The sequence below is a fragment of the Schistocerca serialis genome, chromosome 2, assembly GCF_023864345.2.
Source record: "Schistocerca serialis cubense isolate TAMUIC-IGC-003099 chromosome 2, iqSchSeri2.2, whole genome shotgun sequence".
Lineage (NCBI taxonomy): Eukaryota > Metazoa > Arthropoda > Insecta > Orthoptera > Acrididae > Schistocerca > Schistocerca serialis.
This window is the reverse complement of record NC_064639.1, coordinates 682,994,289-683,015,723: the sequence shown is the minus strand read 5'-3', so window position 1 is coordinate 683,015,723 and position 21,435 is coordinate 682,994,289. Positions and strand designations below refer to the sequence as shown.

At 38.2% G+C, this 21,435-nt stretch overlaps 1 protein-coding gene across 2 annotated transcripts in view; it reads left to right on the top strand.

The window, feature by feature from the left end:
* The window catches only part of LOC126457802 (nuclear pore complex protein Nup85), a 130,418-nt gene that overhangs the window by 47,562 nt on the left and 61,421 nt on the right, over positions 1 to 21,435 (top strand). For both annotated transcript variants that reach the window (XM_050094400.1, XM_050094401.1), the window contains exons 5-7: positions 8,449 to 8,708; positions 14,470 to 14,592; positions 14,704 to 14,919. In XM_050094400.1, the coding sequence (XP_049950357.1) occupies positions 8,449 to 8,708; positions 14,470 to 14,592; positions 14,704 to 14,919 (599 nt within the window). The remainder of the gene's footprint in view (positions 1 to 8,448; positions 8,709 to 14,469; positions 14,593 to 14,703; positions 14,920 to 21,435) is intronic.

Here is a 21,435-nt window from a genome sequence, read left to right as displayed (position 1 = left end):
ACAGTCTCCAGTTAGTAGAACTTTTCCTTGTTGATTGTCTAAATTAGTTTAATTTCAGATATTTATCTGCAGGAAATAAAGCTGCAGTATTTCAAATTCTCTCTGATAAAATGGTTCATCTGGATGCAGTTCATTATGAAATAACGTCTATTAGATAATTACGCATTTTTGCATTTTGAGACAGAAGTCACATTTATCGTAAAACGTAAATTTTTTCTGGGTATATATAATAAGAAGAAATGGGAGGAATGCATGGATTAAAGAAAGGGACAATATGACATTGAAGGAAAGATACGATAAACTCCGCCAAGAAACGCAAAGAACCCTAAGACAAGAGAAAAGGGAATACTATAACAATATGATCAGAGAAGCAGAGTATGATTTCCAACATCACAGGACAAGGCAGATTTATGAAAATATAAAAAAATCCTTTGGTAAATTCAATAAAAGGGAACAGTTTATAAAGGATCAGCATGGGAAAATATTGACCAACAAAAGTTACATACAAAACAGATGGAAGACATACTTTTCACAACTTCTCAACTGCAATGACCCACTCTCTTACTTTAAATTTGAAGAACCTGATACAATTGATACAGCTGATACAGTTACTACCCCATCAGTAAATGAAATACAGCAACCAATAAAGAAATTAAAGAATAACAAGGCTTGTGGTGAGGACAAGATATACGCTGAGTTATTAAAGAATGGAGGCCCACAACTGGAATTAGAAATACAGGCATTAATAGAAACAATTTGGGAGACGGAAACCATTCCTGCAGATTGGAAAACTGCAATTGTGTGCCCCACATTTAAGAAGAATGATCCACTAGTTTGTGATAACTACAGAGGAATTACCTTACTGGATGTCACCTACATAATCTTATCAAGCTGCCTATTAAACAGACTGATACCAATAACAGAAGAACTGAATGGGGACTACCAATGCGGTTTCCACAAAAACAGATCCACATCCCACATTAGATCACTTATTCACCCTAAGACAAGTAACTGAGAAGGCATGAGAATTCAATGTAGATGTCCACATATTATTCGTAGATTTTAAAAAGGCCTATGATAGCATACACCGACAGACACTCCTAAATATAATGAAGGAATTTAAAATATCATCAAAATTAATCAGATTAGTTAAAATGTGTATCGATGAAACTTTGTCTTATAAAGACATCGGTAGGAGAAACTGAAGATTTTAAGATGTACACTGGACTGAGACAAGGGGATGCCATTTCACCTATTTTATTTAACCTTGTCCTAAAGAAGATTGATAGAGAATTTTCTAAAACCAGTCCACAAGGGATCCAGCTACAAGATGTGAACATTACAAGACTTGCCTATGCAGATGATGTAGCACTAATAAGTAGTTCCAAAAGAGAATTAATCAGAATGATGCAAAATTACCACAAAATTGCTGAGAAAACAGGATTACATGTTAATGAAGAAAAGACGGAATACCTGCCCATAAGTAAGAAAACCAGAAAAGATGCACCTCTGACTGTAGATGGATTTAATTTCAAGACTGTTGACCATTCAAGTACCTAGGAAGTATTTTCAGTAATAACAACAGAACAGATCTAGACATAGATGCCCGTTTATCAACAGCAAACAAGACACTTTTTAGTTTCATCAAAATTCTAAGAAAAAGATCACTTAGCAGTAACTTTAAAAGCTGCTTATATCAATTGACCATTATACCTGTGATGTTATATGGATCTGAAACATTAATATTTAGAAAGAAAGATGAAGAAAAACCGTTAATATTCGAAAGAAAAGTACTAAGGAAAATTTTTCGGCCTGTATATGACAAAAATAACATGGAATGGAGAATAAGAAGAAATGAAGAATTAAGAGGGCTGTACAAACACCGTAACATCGTCAAAGTGCTCAAGAGGAGAAGGTTGAATTGGGCAGGCCATATAGCAAGAATGACAGAGAATAGACCACCTAGAATGGCATTCAGCAGAACAATAGAAGGAATGAGAAGAAGAGGGAGACCCAGAATCAGATGGCTGGATAACATTCGGGAGGACACAATGAGGATGAACAGCAGCAGCAACTGGACAAACAGCACATTGGACAGGCAGAAGTGGAAGAGGCTCATAGAGCAGGCGTATGGTCGATAAGGCCCTTGCCACATGTAAAGTTAAAATAAAGTATATATAATACATACTATATTAACTGAAAATTATAAATGCCAATTTACTACAATATATGTTGTGTAAAACACTAATAACTTCCAAAATGTCTAAAAAAAAGTTTGTTCATGTAGAGACATATCAAAAAATTCTGGAATACATCTTTTCTTGAGCAACTAAACAATGAAATCAGTGTGCATGCGTGCGTGTGCACGTGTATTTTGCAATGATACAAAAGTTTCATAAAAGTGCAAATTAAGCGATACAGTCAGTGCAACAATATTCAACTATTATCTTCCTGATAGCAATCACGTCCTGTCAGCTACGTTATCTGATGGCTGCTGCCTAAAATATGGCCTTTGATTCATATGTACTCCCAAATAAAATGCAACAGATCTGTGCACTTCCTGTTTTTGGGACAACTGTGAGGGCTATGAAAAAAACCAAACAGTTTTCAGCTGCCTCCACACAATCAATCTGCCCTGCAGTCATCCATTACAAACAACATTATGAACTCTCCTAGCACCATGGTGCACATAGAATGCACTGGAGTGGAACCGAAATGAATGTTTTTTTCACCAAGGAATGCAGGATTTGTCTGACATCTGATGATTGCCATAAGCATGCAGAGGTGGACAGGTACTAGTTCATATCGTAGGCATGCATTTCTGTGGATTCAGCTGCAGGTTAGGTGAGTTACGATTTGTGCCAGTATCCTGAATGGATGTCGGTCATCTCTGTGCCGTCATGGAGAATTAGAGGGTTATGCAGTAACGGGAAAGAATTTTCCATTTTAATTTACTATACTACAGTCAGTATTTCAGTGACGGATTTGCCTTTCAAGATGATGACATGCATGCACATTGGGCCCAAATTTTGAACACTTTCCATCTGGTGGCAGGAGGAATGTCCTGCAGCATCTTCTGACAGGTAACTGATTGTGCTTGCTTTGGGCTTAGTTGAAACTTGGCAGTACGCCATAGCAAGAACCTTCTTCACACTTTGCATCATTTCAGGAGGTCCCCTGTCAAAATGGGATTGAACAGGAGTGTCTTTAACTCACGGACAGCACACCTTCGAGAATCTGAGATTCATAGCAATGTAAAGATGTTCACCATTGAGCATAATGCCTTTTTTCCACACTAAAGCTGTTTTTGTAGTTTCATATGGTAATGGAAAGCCCTGGTTGAATGTAAATCATTTAAAGAGTAAAGGTAAACAACTCACAAAATATAGAGGCTATTTAGTGAGCTGTTATATTTACTCCTTTAATTATTTCTCTACCTTCAAAAGACTCATTCTTTTGTTCCCAGTTGCCCATGAATCTAAGGTCACACACATTCACAGGTATGTAGAGGTTGCAAAAAATATTTTTGAGCCATTTATATCATTGTCATTAATGTGAGAGGCAGTGGACAAATAGTACTGAGGTATGATTGAATAGGTGCCACATCATTAAAGGCCTCATAGAACCAAAAGATGGTAGATAGCGGCAACACATTGTGTTTAAACTAACAATTTGATGGTGTAATGTCTGCAACTGTCAGTTACTATAGAATAGTATTATTTTCAGTCCCAGACACATCATTTTACAGCTGTTCGTAGTTTCTGTATTAAAATTTCATCAGATACCAAGTACTATTGTTTCTTTACCGATTATGACTAATGGACATGCAACCACAGAATTTAATTTCTTTGTCTTCATTCATCTCTGAATGGTAATCTGTACTGCCTCTTTGCCCAATAAAATTAAGCTACCCTTTTGCACAAACCTATCTTTGTCTTTGATGCACAGCATTACAAAGATGAGTCAAATATAAATGGGAATTTTGCTCCTGAGTATCAACAGTTGGTAGGACCAGACCCACACTTATAGTGTTAGGCATGGGGAGAGACGGTCGTTACATACTTCCAACAGCTTCATCAGTAACACTAACAATGTTGAAGAAATGGGTGCACATCTCCACTGTGCAATGCATAATTTAAAATTTCTTGCTTGTGAAGCAGTTCAAGCAGTGGAAATTTCACAGAGATAGACTGCACAGTTTGGTGATCATTGTGTTTAGCTGACACGAAAGTTCAAGGAAGGACAAGATCATCAGCAACATGATCAGCATCCTTAGACTAGCATTACATATGAAAACATTTGTGCGGTTCGAGGCATTCTTGAAGGTAATCTTTGGGGGAGAGTATCAGAAATTGCGGAACAGGTCAGAATAAGTGATAGGAGCTGTCAAGTGATCACCACAAATGACCTACAGTTCTGTAAATTGAGTTGCAGATGGGTCCCTTGCCATTTGACTGAAAATCTGAAGCATTAGAAGGTCTGTCAGACTCTTACAGCAAGCATTTTTGCGTCAGATTGTCACCTGTGATGAAACGTCGTTCCACCACTGCACTCCCAAATCCAAACAAGCCAGGAGAGGAGGGAGCCCCAGTGTAAGCAAAGACTCAACTGTCAGCAGGCAAGCTTCATTCAACTCCCCCCCCCCTTCCCTCCCACCTCTGAGCAGCAAGGCATTTTGTTCATTGATTTTTTGCATGAGTAACATACAGTCAGTGCTGCATACTACTGCAAACTATTGAAGATGAGGGTTTACACATCATCCCAAAAGACGAGACCAGCCAATTTGACGGGTCATTTTCCTTCATGACAATACCAGGTCTAATTCTGCTGCTCTAACGATTTCCAAACTACAGGAAATGCACTGGACTGATCTTGATCGCCCTCCTTAGAGCCCAGATCTGTTGCCCTTTGATTTTCAATTGTTTGGACTGCTTAAAGAAGCCCTAAGAGGGCATCAATTGGAAGATGGTGAGGGCATGGAGAAGTTTGTGCTCAGTTGGCACCTAACGCAACCAGCTTCATTCTACGATGCTGCAATACAAAACCTTCCTTCTCACTTTGAAAAATGTACTTCTAAAGTGGGAAACTGTGTTGCAAAATACATTGTAACTGTCTTTTGTTTCTCAATAAAAAAATTTCTGTAAATGGAATCCCATTTGTATTTGATTCACTCTTGTATATTTCTCTTTCTGCAACATTTGAACTGTTTATCAGTGATGATCATATCTGTTTCCTGATACACAAGACATTTTCTGTTCCTTCCATCCAAATGGTGGAATGATATGCACCACACGAAACCAATGTATTAAATAGTTGATCCAATATTTCATAAGTCTCTAGATTTCCTACAAGAACTCAACTCTCTTTCCTAGTATGCACTTATTTTCCATCAGCACAGGCTCTTTGTTTTAACTTTTCTCTATCTGAATCTCAGTTTCTGAATAACATGTCAAAGGGTTGACTTATTTAGCTCATAGAAGTCTTCTATTTTATTTGTAAATTTTATCAGTGTGCCTGCTGCTTTTAAAAAAGATTTTCTCCATAGAAGCTGTGATTTTATTTTACTTAAGACTCCTTTTGTGAACTCGTGTTAAAAACTTCTATTGCCCGCAAGAGCTCATTTGTGGTGGTGCAAACCTTAAAGGTTCTTGGCATTCTCCTGAAATTTGTCTCACCATACATTCTCTGATGTGTGGATTTTCAGCATTTCTCTTTACTGGCTGTGATATCGAACTCCATGTCCTATTCTTTTATAGCCTTAAAATAAGAATGCCCGCAAATCACAATGGACATCTCATAACCTCCAATTTTTCAGGTCTCTCAAAACTGCAAGGCAACAAACTGTCACAATTGTCTTACCTGAGCACATAAAAATTAATGGTAGCATGTTTCATACTTACCTGACAAGACACTTTGACATAAACATAGTAGCAATTAGAGGCACATTGCAGCACAGGTGCCAAACAGCATGGCAGCCATATGCTCGTGGTGCTCAAGGGTGCAAAAGAAAAACAGTGCATGCATGATGTTAGTGCTCTACTAGAATTATGTACATAAAAACAGAATTGTGATAATCTGTACATCATCTTTATTGTCACAGAATATTTATTCAGAAAGCAACTAAAATCAGCCAATAATGAGTGAAGGGTTATTTCTTTAAACTGTGTACAGGAAATAATTTATAGTACAGCCTCAACATCCATTGCTCTTCCAAGTTGACAGTTCTCAAACAGTTCCCAAAAATACACGGGTACATTGCGTCATTCCATCCAGAGTATAATACATACTAAATGAAAGAAATACTCTATATTACCAGATCTTGGATCAGTCAACATTACAGTATAGTGCCAAATGTTTTCCAATGCTTTCCAAAAACCTTGGAAGATTGAATTTACCCATTTGCTTATGTTTACGATCTCAAAACACTGTGCTTAACTTTTACACAAAAATCCTCAGCCTCACAGAAGTTTCAGTCCTGTCCACAAACCTCACCGTTGGCACTGCACACAAATTTAAACATACGAGACTAGTAAAAGATCTACTCTCCTCCACCCAATTCCTACAATGTAAACCCTTCTTTGCCATCAATCCCTACAAGCAAAGCCAACATAATCCCAACATTGAACCCTGCCTCTTCCAGTTCATACACCATCCAGCCATGATCCTCCTCTCTCGCACCTAATCATCCCCCGTCGCCTTCCAAGAATTCCTTACCTACAGTTTGGCCTCACCATCCTTCCCAAAGTCCCTTCCCTAGACCTAGTCTGCAAACAGGTTTCTAGTGACATGTGACATATCCCCCCCCCCTCCCTCCGTCCAACCCACAACCCCCAAGAAACACTACAAAGACGTGGCCCCTTCATCACCCAGTACTATGCTGGACTGGAAAAATTGATCCATGTCCTTTGTCAAAGCTGTGATTGACCACCACTATGCCTTAAATGAAAGACATCACACCCAAGATCCTTCCCCCCCCCCCCCCCCCTTCCTAAAGTGATGATTCATGCCCACCCAACCTCTTAAACATCCTAGTCCATCCCTATGCCACTCTCAACCTCATCCCTTTGCCATAGGGATCATATCCCTGTGGAAGACCCAAGTGCGAGACCTGCCCAAATTTGAGGCATGCCCAGTCACAGGCTTATCCTACCCCATCAGAGGCCAGGCCACGTGTGAAATCAGCCGTGTCATATACCAGCTCTGTTCAGTCATTGCACTGCCTTTTGTATTGATGTGACTACCAACCAGCTGCTCACCAGGGAGAATGGTCTCCTCCAGATTGTGACCAAGAGCAAAGGTGACCATCCTGTGGCATAATGTGCAGGTGAACATAACATGCTGGATTTCAATAGCTGTTTCATAGTCCAGCCCATCTGGACCTTCCCCTCAACTACAAACTTTCTGAACTGCGCAGATGGAAGTTACCGTTACATCACATTCTCTTTGCCAATGCACCCATCAGTGTTTTCCCCTCCCTGCTCTTCTTCTTTTCCACTAACACCCCCCCCCCCCCCCCACACACACACACACACACACACACACACACACACACACACACACACACACACACACACACACACACACACACACCTTCCTCAATAGCCTCCTGATGCTGTACTCGTCAGCCTTGTCCTGCCAGTTTCTAGTCCCTACATGCTCCGTCAAACAACATTTTTCCTCCACCCATACCATGCTCTCCCACCACACTCAAGATTGCTGCTTTTGTTTAATGTAATGGTTGCAATATGGCCAGAGGTAGCGTTTTGTGTGTGTGTGTGTGTGTGTGTGTGTGTGTGTGTGTGTTTGACAGAGAAGCCTTACTTTTCAAAAATGCCTCATAAAATTTAATTTTTTGGTTTTTCTGTATGTTGCATTTGATTTCCACACCAAGTTGATTGGGGTAGGATTGGGCAGTGTGTTTTGATCTATTCATAGTCATATCATTGGAACTTCACAGTTTTTACTAAAAGAGTTTTTGCCAAGATCTGCTCAGGAAAGGTTTTTTTAGGTGTCACAAAGACAACACTTCCCAGATAAATGGCAGACATTCGTAGTTAGGTATTTATGAAAAGGGTATTGATAACATTCTTACAATTTTTTTGTCAAATACGCACAAAAAAGTTTTAAAAAGGGTGCTAATAGCATTTCTGTTGACCACTGTAAATAAATACACATGCCCCCTCCCCTCTTAGTTTGTCAGTTTTAACACCATCCCTGTCACTATTTTTTTTTATTGTTCTAACATCAGTAACCTAACAGTTAATAATAGTGACAGCAATGCAAAACTATCTACACTAACACAAGCATATAAGGTGTAAGTTTAGGCATGGGATATTTTATAAGGAATCTGTATTCAACATGTGTAATTGTATTTTGTAAAGCATTCGTTAATATTAACATGTGTCTCTCTTGCTTTAAAAAAAATTACGAATTTCCTTACCCTTGAAGGCGATGCTGTGCTGCCCCATCTGCTAGAATGGGTGCGTTTCCATTACTTTCACTATGAGCGGCAAGCTGCAGCGATGATCACTACCAGTGGTCGTAGCAGCCCAGCAGAAACACAGGCAAAATACTGGGAAACCTTGACGGGCCTCGTGCTGCAAGGTCGCACTGATGCGGCTCGTGCTGTGCTGAAGCTTCACTCAGCTGCCAATGGAGACGCCATTTGTGCAGCAGATGCATTATTCCAAACGATGCCAGTGTACTCAGTGAGTAATAGTGTCCACCATTTCCATTTAGAATTGAAAACTGTCAGTCTTTTTGCCCTCTTGTATGATTATCTGTGCTATTTTCATGAAACTGCTGTGACCTTCCCACCTAATATGAATTCAGTTCCATAGTATGGGAGGTATTAATTATTTGCACATTTCCTAATGGCAATTTATGGAATTTACAAACTTAAGGGAAAACTGTTAAAAATAGTATTTGATATAGGATTCTCAAATAGACAATAAATGCAGTGAATCTTTTAATGTACTGTGGTTATGATAAATTAAGGAAAACCACAGACTGTGAAAACTCAGGGAAGTATAAATCAGTTAATGTGAAAGTTAGGTGTGCACTGTTTTGAAACTTCATGGCAGATGTAGACTGTGTACTTGACCAGGACTCGAAACTCATAACTTGGCCTTTTCCTGGTCCTGTTACATATGTAGGAGAGCTTCTGTAAATGTTTGAAAGTAGAAGCGAGATAATGGCATAAGTAGAGCTGTGAAGGAAAGCCAAAAGTCTTACCTGGATATCCCGCAAAGGCAAAATTCTTGTTTCTGGTCCCAGTCCAGCACATGCTTTTAATTTACCATGAAATTTATATATTGTTGTTCCCTGTGCATAATCATCTTCATATTTGAGAGCAGAATGTAAATTGATGTTCTTGGAGTGACGGAAGACACTTCCTACACACTCTGTGAGAATAACCGGCAGATAGGAAGAAGCTCGAAGACAGAAGTGTCAGTTAGATATTAATCCTTCTTTTATTCCTACGCTGTGGTGAAAATTTCTAACAGTAGCTTCAGCATCCAAAATTTTTAACCAGAGCAGCAGTGATCAGTGTGTTCATAGAATAACTTCAGGTGTGACATGAGAAAGCATAGGGGGCATGTGACCATTGTGTAAACCTGAATCTTTTTCCACTGCTTCAATAATTCTTCACTTCCCTGTTCAGAATTGATTTATTGGCGTATTTTGGGCTCTGACCGTCACAAGAAATATCAAAAATAAGAAAGTCTTCACTCTAAGTACTCTGTATGAAGACTTTATTACTTTATTCTTACTCTGTATGGAGACAATTATTTTTGATATTTCTGCTGATGGGCAGAGCCCAAAATCGGTCAAAAATCCCTTTTAAACAACAAAGAGAAAAATTATTTTAGTAAGCTGTTCAGCAATGGAAAAAGATTAGTTTTCATAGCATAGAACCACTACCCCTTAACAACAAAGGTGTTACCTTGCAGCACATCTAGAAGGTATGTATGGTTCATCATGCATAGCAGAGTGGGATGTTTTTACTAAAATAGACAAAGTAATGTGTTAACATGGGCAGTTCTTCAAAATCACTTCAGAGCTCTGTTTTACTACAATATTAATACACATATACAAGTTCATATAGTAACAGCATTATTCTATTTAATGATATTGGCCCAGTATAGAAATGCTTTAGGTTATTTTCCTGTGTTAAAAATATGTCTCAGATTGTTGTTATTCTGATTGATTGTACCATTTAAATGGCATATCTGGTCAATATTTTCACAAAATGTGTTATTTTTATGTAGATAAAGCTTAAAAATCATTACATATCAAGATTTGGTCACATGATCAAAAACATTCTGTTGCTGGCTGATGCTCTGGTGATGTCATAGCCTAGGAGTAAAGATGAAGCTACACATGTTACAGGAGTGTTGGTCAAAGTTACGATGTTTTTATGTAGTTTTTCTGCAAACAATTTCTCTGTTTAGTGATGGAAAATGCAACTACAATTTGTAAGTAACAATAGAAAGAAATTTTGTAAATGATTATAGTGGAAGCCTAGTGCAAGTTGATGCATTAATGCTCCACTCATTTAGAACGGCAATATGTGCAACAACAGACATTCTTTTCCCTGCTCCCTGCAACATCCTTAAACTCGCTCAAAACTAATTCTTAGGTTTAAATGTAGATAAAAATTGAGCTGGCAGGCACACATTGAATAACTAGCAAACAAACTGAGCAGCTTTGCATTTGCAATGCAAATATTATCAACTACAACTGACATGGACAAGCAAAAAGTAGCATATACAAGCTACTTCGAATCCAATCTTAGGTATGGTATTGTTTTTTGGGGTAACTCGACAAACGTTGTGCGGATACTAAAAATACAGAGAGAAAATCATTTTAAATATGTGCACTGCAAATCACAAAGAAACATGTCGATCATCAGTTACAAAACTTAAAATATTAACTCTGCCATCCTTAGACATATATGAGATTATTATGTTTTTGTACACCAGACATGAATTATTTGAGGGAAACCATAATGTCCATTCACATGATACTAGAAACAAAGAAAATTTTATGCTCCCCACCCATAGCCTCAGACTGTATGCCCAGGGACCTCAATACATGGGAATGAAAATTCGTAATAAATTAAAAGGGAACAAGTTGATGCAGATGAATTTAGTTTCACTTAAAAGAAAGCTATTTGAGGTACTGACACTGAAGTGTTATTACTCAGTGAATGAATTCATGCAGGACAAACTGGAAATTTGAGCTGGCTATATTGTGTTGCATATTCCAAGAAATATCCTTATAGTGTTGTTACTTATTATAGTGCTATTATTTATTAATGTAAAAATCATTGTAACTGTATTATAAATTTTTGACATGTTTCCTGTGCGCAAACCAAATGGATTATGAATGTACGCCATGAGATGAATAAAACACAATTCAATATTCTCTAAGGAATTGTAGAACTTTTGTAAATGAGACTGTATATTGTAACTAGATTGTCAACTATGTCATGACCATGAGCTGTGACCAAAAGCACAATAAAATTATTCTTGGCAAACCTTAGTGCTGATTTCATTTCTGGAAGACACTTGGCGGAGACAGTGGACCAAAAAGGCACTCAGTGGCGCAGTGGATAGCACAGTTGGATTGAAAGTAAAGAGGTCATGTGTTCAGTCACTGAAAGGTCATATAGTTTTAAAAGTTTTACATGAAATACGAGAATAGCATTAGCAAGAACTGATTGTAGTAATTGTTCGATAGTGGGTTTTTTTATATACATATATTCACATTAATCTTAGACTGAGAAATGGACAACGAAAAATACATTTATTTTGTTAACAAACAATTCACTTTTTTTGGGAAGCACTGCTAGTAGTGAAGGTACCACCATGCTGCCACAGTACAACGAGGTGTAGCACAAAGAGGTTTTCTGCTTGGAGATATATAAAGCATGTATAACATGCAGGCAACCTAAATGTAAGTGCTGTGATGTTTGTGAGTATAAACTAAATTAGTTTCGAAAGCAGACTTAATTCATCTTTATGTAAGATGATGAAACTTCAAAAGTTTATGCATTAGGGATACTAGCCGGACAGTAGGAAGATAAAAAGAACATTGTTTCTAATAAAGTAAAAAGTGTGTGGCCACATTCACTAGAAACATCTTTTTGAACGCAACATGTGTGAACAATTATTGCAAGTGCAAGCTCATTTAAACAGCAAGGAAAACACAGGAATATTCTGTTTCTGATCAGTGTGGTTAAGTTTTGCAATTGTGATTTGGTTTTAATATGAGAGGGCTGTCAAGTCATTTTACAAATAAATTAAAATATACTTTCGGATTGGATTCAAAACAGCGAGCTATGATCATCATCTTCTACAATTCAACAGTGTACAGCTCTAACAAATAAGCTACAGCACTTTTGATAGATTTGGCCAAAATGACAATTTTCACTGGGACTTTAATTATGTTGCACGATGCTGTCCTCCCTTGTATCAGTGGGAGAGCATATCTTTGAGGTAAATTAATCTCAACTTCACAGTGCAACACATTTTTAATTAAGTTCGTGAACTTGTGCAGTGCATCCACATTTTACGCATCTTCTCATTCTCTGGAACTCTCAAAAAATGACTTTTCAGGAGCTTTTATAGGTGTATTTGTACAGTATGGTAGTACACACATCATTTGTAACCCATTTTCCAAAACATAAATTCCAAAACAAGACATCACTGTCAATGAGCTTTATGACAGCAGGAGCAGCGAACTAGCCAGTGAGGTCACAGGCACTGTGTAGCTCGAATGGAGCTCTTTAGCGGGCTTTCAGATTATTCGAATTTGATTACTGTTTTTATAAAAGAATACTGAAATTCAGGAGGAAAAAAGCATTTTTAGAAGTATAAAATGACATAATTAATCTTTTAAGACAATTTCCAGAAAACAGTCAAATGGTCTCTTGTATGTGATTTAAATCAGTCTCTTTCTCTAAATTCATAAGCTTCAGGGCAGTACTTTGACATACTTCGACATGTGCCTCTGGCTGACACACACTGCCTTGTTAACCAGATACCTTAAAGAGCAAACTGACAGACAGATGAATAATGTGTGCAGGGTGGCAGTATTCCACATGGAAATGTGAATGGGTGGGCTTATATGGATGAAATTCAATATGCTTTATGTGCACATTTATGTTGATGCAAGTGGCACAAATTTCATCTTGTGCTCGACAGCACATAATTTGTGTCCTGGATTAATTTCTACAACAGCAGTCATTACACTGTGTAAAGTGATAAACTTTGTCCCACAGCCTGAATTCCGTAGAGCATGTGTTGGATGCTCTCAAAGCTACCTGTAGTCCTCTTCCCAAAACCATTACATTGCTGAGATCAGCTTTTCAAAAATAATGGTGTTACATGTTGTGTTGAGATCATACATTAGATTTTCATAATATTCAAAAAAAAATTTGTGATAAGAGTAGTTTAAACTCAATATTGTAGTTAATGCACCCTTGAAAACTTCCTGTTGCATAGGCACTAGTTAAGATTGTAAGAAGGTGAATATCAGTCACCATTATTGCACAGTAGAACCTAGTTTCACTCGAACTTTACTGGGAAGTGATGTTGAAATGTGTTTTTGTCCAAGTCATTTATCGACTATAAAGTTTCATTGTCTCACCAAGTTTTACAGGAGTAAAATGTGAGAATCTTACACACAGAAAAGGTGACATATTTGGAAATATACAGCCAGATATGTGTGACGAGTAAGAATATAAATGTCATTGCTGCACATTTCACTCACAGCAATTTAATCTTTCACTTTTTAATCAGATTGAAGTCACAAAATGAAACAAACTCACTCCTGAGAGAGAGAGAGAGAGAGAGAGAGAGAGAGAGAGAGAGAGGATTCTTCTTCTGCGGAACATACTTCTATTACATTAGTCAGAAAGTCTCAGAATCTGTTATAAATGTGAAGGTGTACGTGAAAATATTTTAATAGAGCAGGACATGGACCTTTTTCTTCTGCTTTGTAACTCCACATCCTAACCAGTACACTATGGTGATCTCACACAAGTTTTCAACTGATGTTTAATTATGGCAAACTGTACCAAGAGTAACTTGTTTGTGAAAAATTGTCAGTGCACCATTGCCTTGAAATGGTGTACTATCATAACATGTAAGTTGTTATGCAAACAACAAAAATAAGATGAAATCCAGTATGGCATTTAAAAGTTCATTTCTCAACTGCTCTGGAGTTTTACGGAAGGCACGTCATTGTGGTTTCACTTTACAGTAAACTTCCAGTGGCACTAGCTTCTCCCTTATTTCATTCATAATAATGAGCACTGAAAAAATTAATGTAAGTTAAGGATATTCTTGTGCACATATACATTAGCCATAGATGAGAATAAATAAATGTAGAAAAGTTGGGAGCAAGGGGAAGGGAAGAGAGGAAACTGACTTGACAGAAATTTCTCCACTGTTGTTACAGGCTTATGGTGGACTATCTGTAACAGAATTTAATATGACATGGAAATTCTGGCAAAATGAACTGAAATCCAAAATTGAGTCTGGAATATTTGCTTCTAAACCAGAACTGGAACTTCTAATGCAGGTACAAAACTGTGTAGTATATTTGCCATATTGTATGTTTCAGACTTCATGAATTAGACATGTGATGCAGTTAAGTAACTATTTCATGTAATTAATATATTACTTTTTGTAGGTGATGGCTGGGGAACCAGATGCATTTGCAAAAATACGGTCGCAGTGTGGTACCTGGTATCAGTATATGGTTGCCTGGTTGCTGTATACAGAACCTACTGTAAAAACATTTGATCTTTCTTTCCATGCTTCAAAATGTATGACAGCATTTGGTCAGTCAGAACTCAGAGAAGTTGATCTGGTGCTTCTCGCTATTTTGGAATGTAATGTGAACCAAGTAGGTACATACAAGTGCCCTATGATGCTGTGCATTACATATAGTTAATATATGCATTTGGTTGTTGTTTCTTTTCAACGCCTCTTTATTGTTGTTTATATTTCTAGTTTATATATTTTATGTTGCAGTCCAACATATCTATTGTCAACATTTAGTGGATGATTACTCTTGTTGTTGTTGTTGTTGTTGTTGTTGTTTACTTGAAAACTTACAATATAATGAAAAGGATAGTTGCTGCTCACTGTATAGTGGAGATGCTGATTTGCAGATAGGCACAAGAAAGACACTCAGAACATGAGCTTTTGGCCAACAAGGCCTTCATTGACCTTTTATGATTAAGGCCTTGTTGGTCGAAAGCTCACATTCTGACAGTCTTTTTGTTGTGCTGTCTGCAATTCAGCATCTCCGCTATGTAGTGAATTGTAGCCATTACATTCTATCCTGGATTTTCCAATGTCTGATTTTGCCTATTTCATATGTTAGCTGAAATGAAAATAATATTCAGGTTGGCAGTCAATGTTTTCATCATTATGAGTCCTCTTTAATAGCCATATAGCTGACAAGAACATATTGCTTAAACATTAGTTGAGAATAGTTTCTGGAAATCTTGATGTCACAGACCCAGTGGGTATATCAAATGGGTTATTAGATCTCAATTCACTTAGGCCTCCCTGCTTGACTATCTTGGATTTTGTTGAAATTTTCTGTGAGCCTTCACACGTCACCAACAAACATTGATAAAGCTTAAGATTTGTTAATGCCATACTGGCTGAAATATAGTCACTTGTTTGTACCCATGTGCAACTTTGTGCAGAGCAAGCATGGATTTCTGGTGACTTTGAGCTGTTATATCTCAGGCAATTTGATTATCCAACATGGGCTATAGTACTAAATAATTTGGACCATAGTTGGGCTTGAAAAAATGTAAACTTCAAATTTTTATGTCTCAGAGTAAATGCATGCTGAACATGAAACATATCTCAGTAGCTCAACTTTTTCGGTTCTCATGTGAATAATAATGAAAAGAATTTTTTATTTGGCTTGATAATTTTAGGCAAAATACATGAAAAAATAGAAACTCGAAAAAATTTCAAGGTTTGATTCTTATATCTCATGTATTAAAGGTATGACGAACGTAAAACTTGGCATATAGTACGAGGGTGGTTTGAAAAGTTCTCGGAGCAGAAGAGAAAACAAATACTTACATCACTGAAACTTTTTTTTTATTTTTCAATGTAGTCTCCTTGTAGATTAGTGCACTTGACCCAAGTATGTTCCAGTGCCTTCATCCCATCTCGAAAATGAGTTTCCTCCAGGCCTGCAAAATAGTTGTCAACTTCAGCTATCAATTCTTTGCTTGAAGTGAAACTTTGTTCACCAAGCAAATTTTTCAGTTTTGGAAAGAGATGGAGCTCTGACGGAGCAATATCAGGTGGATAAGGCGGGTGTGACAATGATTCATACCTTAGGTCATGTAATTTTGCCATGGCGATGGCACATGCATGTGGGCACGGATTGTCTTGATGGAAGATGACTTTCTTCCTTGCTAAACCTGGCCTTTTCTCACATATCTTTTGTTGCAATTTGTCCAGTAATAGTTTGCCCAGTGGCGAGAAAATCTACAGACAGGCTCCCCTTCACATCCGAGAACACTGATGCTGTGATCTTTCCCGCTGAAGGAATTGTCTTTGCTTTCTTTGGTGGTGGAGAATCAGCATGTTTCCACTGCTTTGACTGTTGTTTTGTCTCTGGGGTATAGTAGGGCACCCAAGTTTCGTCTGTGGTCACAAACCAGTCCAAAAAATCTTCCTCATTTCTCCTAAGACGAGCCAAAAATTATTCAAATATGTCCATTCTCATGCGTTTTTGATCCAGCATCAAGAGTCGCAGCACCCATTTTGCAGATAATTTTTTCATTTCTAATTCTTCAGTTAAAATGTGACGTACCCTTTCAGATGACATCTGGAAAGAGTGAGCAATTTATGCACTTTCAATCAGCGATCCTCCATGACCATTTTGTGCGCTTTTGCAATGATTTCTGGAGTAGTGACACATCTTGGCCGACCACTGCGCAGATCATCATCTAAGCTCTCCTGACCAAATTTAAATTCATTTGTCCATTTGGCAACAGTTGAATATGAAGGAGCAGAGTCCCCCAGTGTATTCTGGAAATTGGCATGAATATCCTTTGCTTTCATACCTTTTTTATGGAGTACTTAATCACATCTCAATCTCCCCCCTCCCGATTTTTGCAGATCACTACGTGGGAAAAACAACAAAGCCATGTCACCACCACAGCTCTCTTCGAAAAGCACTGACGTGGCACGTGTTTACCGGCTACAGTCCAATGAATATCACATGAACAACTTGTCGCGCTAGCACTGACCTCTCATGGTGATTCCGAGAACTTTTCAAACAACCTTTCATTTATGTGCAACTTTCCAATTTTGAATAAAGTGCAAAGATGATGATTTTGTAAAAAGTTAAAAAATGCAGTATTTTCAATTTGATTTTTCATTAAATTTTGTTCTGCAAAACTGGGCTCATTAGGAAGACCATGGTTTCAGCTGAAAAACAGTGTATTTGATTATCCAACATGGGCTACAATACTAAATAATTTGAATCAAAAGTGGGAACAAAGAAATATCAACTTCAAATACAAGAATCTCGTAGAGTAAACGCATGCTGAAAATTAAACTTGCAGCTCGGTTGCACAAGGATGTGGAATACAAAATTTCTTTCACCTACTATTTCCCAATAATCTACAAATTCATCAAAAAGATTATTTTTATGGAAAGATGAAAATAGGATATATTGGACACTTCTGTTACAAAACCAACATGGGCTGACAAGGCCACATAAATAGAGGCAAACTAGCAGGAAAATTCACACTGCGAGTAAAGTGTTAACTTCAGCTCTTTGTATCTCATTGATTAAGCCATGATGAACATGAAACTTTGGACCCAACAACTTGGCAACATAATGTTGGGCCAGTATAAAATATCATTCATGTGCTGCTTTCCAGATTTCTACAAAGTCAGATCAAACTTGATTTTTAAAAATTACAGAAATAGGTCCCATTCCATTTGCATGTATGATTTTCCAGTGTGTGCTAACAGTACCTGAAAATGATGCACAAATTAGAGGGAATGTACCGTAGCACCAGGTTACATTGCAGCAACATGTTGTGCAGTTTTCATTGCATGTGGTTTTTATTTTTATTGAAATGTTCATTCGGGACATGTGCAAACATTCACATAAAATTTTATCAAACTCCGTGATGGTTGATCAAGATGATGATCAGAAATTGGGCAATTTGACATGGAATGACCCAAATACTCTCTCTCCACGTGCATGTTGTTTTGTTACATTTGCCTAATTAAACTCCTTACAAACGATATTTGATACATGATTACTCCTTACGAAAAAACTAGCACTTGCGAAGAACTTAAGACTGTCATGAAAGTGTGATTTATACTTGCCATTAACTAAAGGGTAATATTAATCAACAACCACTCACTTTACAATGTAGGCATTGTGCTGTAGATAAGAATATAATTATAACTACTAAATGCAGAATCACCCACATAGGGTGCCAAAATGTAGCAGGACAGAGATAGCTGTGGAGAAGCCAGAGTTAAACATGGATGGATAGAAAAATCTACACACCAAGTGGCAGAAGGTGAACACACAAATAAAAGAAAGTTATACTTGAGCAAACTTGCTGAGCCAATGGCTCCTTCTTCCAGCAGAAGTGTAGAAGGGGAAGGAAGAAATTTACACCTTTTCCTAAACCTCTCCAGTCCTTTTCCTTCATCCCTCTTCCTTCCTCCTCAACCCTTCTGCCAGGAGGAGGACCCAGAGGCTCTGAAAGTTTGCGTAAATATAACCTTCTTTTACGTGTATGTTCTCCTGCCGTCATTTGGCGAATAGATTTGTTTATCTATCTAATTACATTAGATTGTCAAAAATTGATTATTTCAGAGTTAAACATGAGTAGTTCTTGGTTGTCAGGATGCATTAGAGTCTTCTTGTAAGCTTGGTAAGATGCATAGATGGTTTGGGAGATGACATGTGAGGAAATGGCCAATAGACAGTTAGAGGACTCATTCAACTTGATTCCTCCATGAACATGAACAAGTCTTCAGTTATTCCAGCCAGCTCACACTGTCATTCTAGTGCATTTCCTTATTCACATAATGCCATGCCCTGAGTAGCAGAAGTAGTCACAGCCAGTGGTGTGCTCCTGCTTCCCAGGAGACAAAGCACAGCACCAGTATCTCCATTATGCGAGGCAAGCTGAGAAGGCAGGTGCAGCCACTCTGAGGACATGGATGGCCACTACATCTTCTCTGCTGTGGGAGGTCATGACGTCCCAGTGGCATGGCGATGACGTTGCCCAGAGTGGAACTCTGAATTGTTGCCAAAGAGCAGGGGTGGGCAGCTGGTATGGTGTTGGCTGCCCGGGCTGGGCAGACAGGGGGCAGTCATTGGTTCATGACCTGGTGCCGGCTGAGTTGTGGTGACAGCTCCAGCTAACACAGACTGGGCATCACTTATACTCATCTGGTCGAACAGTGATGAGCTGGTTCGGCCTTGGTTATATGCTACTTCCCCCTTTCTGATTCCACGGTAACAGTAAGTCTGGAGTGTGTCAATGTCCAGAAGGTGTTGTATAACCGGCATTAGGTTGGCCAAGTTGCGTTGATTACATGACGCCAGGCTGTGGCTCGGTTCTGGTGCTCATGAGTTGAATACAAACGAGCTGATTCTGCAGTTCAGTGACCCATGCCAGCTGTCTGGTGGTGACCTTGATACAGTTCTGGCTTACAGCTTCTGCTCCAGGTTTTCCTATAGTTTTATCCATTACAATCTCTTTCTTTCTTTGAAGATAATTCGTCCGTGAATTTTACTGAAATAAAAACACTAGTTTATTTGTACTTATTTAAACTTAGTATTTGTTACTACACTCATGGTATTACCTTATCTTTTGCATCATTTACATTTTATTTCAACAACTAAGTCTTTATGCTGCTATTTGCACACTTTTCGTATCATCTCACTTTTCGTTCATTATTCACACTGTGGGCAAGGTATGGGGTCAAGTCTTTGTGCATAATACTTACCTGATAAAATTTGGCATCTCCCATATTCTCAACTGTTTATATCATATTTCTCTGACAACTTGGAAGTCTCTAATATAGCACTAAAACATATCTCACATACACACAAACTATATGACACACTATCCGACACTAATGCCATGTTATCTCATTGCTTTGGCTGGTTTGAGAAAATGCTGTATGATGTGAAGACCGTAAAACCTAACCCAACAAAACCATTGCGACTATTCTAGTTCACATTCACTGGCATCGTATCACAGTTTAAACCTAATGAGCTAAGAAGTACCTGTTAATTATTTTTCCTGGCATCATATTTTCCAGATTACATCTCCTAATATGCATGCCTTAACCATGACCTTAATTCCTACCTTTTGCCTATCTCCAATTACTAGTATACATGTTACTTTTACCATTATCTCTCATTCTAAAACATTATTTCTACACAGTTCCATTTTATTAGCAAAAGCCTCGTATTGCTAATCCATATCAAAGTTTTCAGGGTCCCTGATATTTTTCACACCTGAGCCAGACACTCGCTCTCTCTCTCTCTCTCTCTCTCTCTCTCTCTCTCTCTCTCTCTCTCTCTCTGCATTGGCTTTTTTTATGGCAAACCCAACATATCACGAGCTGTGACTCAGTGCGTGGGATGGAACACCCAGATAAACTGCACTGGATTTATATTGCTGGAGTTAGTAGTTTGGCCCTTAGCCATGTACCAAACATTACAATGATATCTAATTCCAACATTATAGAAAAAAGTAGGGAAATGTCAAACCAAAGGATGTAGGTAATCCTACAAGTGAAAGTGTAAAAGCTTGCCCTGTTACTTACATATCTTGGTGTTCCTTTTTAACTACTGGTTGAAGTCTTCTGGCCTGTGTATGCTGTACATTTTCTTTGTTGCCATTGATCCATCAGTCTCCAAGCCATCTACATTCTGATAAGAGTTATAGATCCCAGGAACTCAATCAGCCTATGTTGGGAGCCAAAATGTAGCATGACAAGGATAGCTGCAGAGAAACTGGAGTTAAACGTGAACAGTTCTTGCTTTTGGGGATGAGTTCGAGTCTTGCTGTGGGCATGGTGTGGTGCATAGATGGTTTGGGAGATGGGAGACACGTGATAAAATGGCCAACAGACCAGCGGTGACCATATACAAGTTCCTTATTTGGTCATTCAATTTGATTCCTCCACGAACATGAACAAGTTTTTAATTTTTCCATCCGACTCATACTGTCATTAAAATGCATTTCCTCCTTCACTTAATATTCCACACTGAATGGCAGGTGTAGTCATGGCCAGTGGTGTACATGCGCTGTCAGACAGACAGAGCACTTCACTGGGATCTCCGGTATGCAAGATGAGCTGAGATGGGAGGATGCGGCCATGCAAA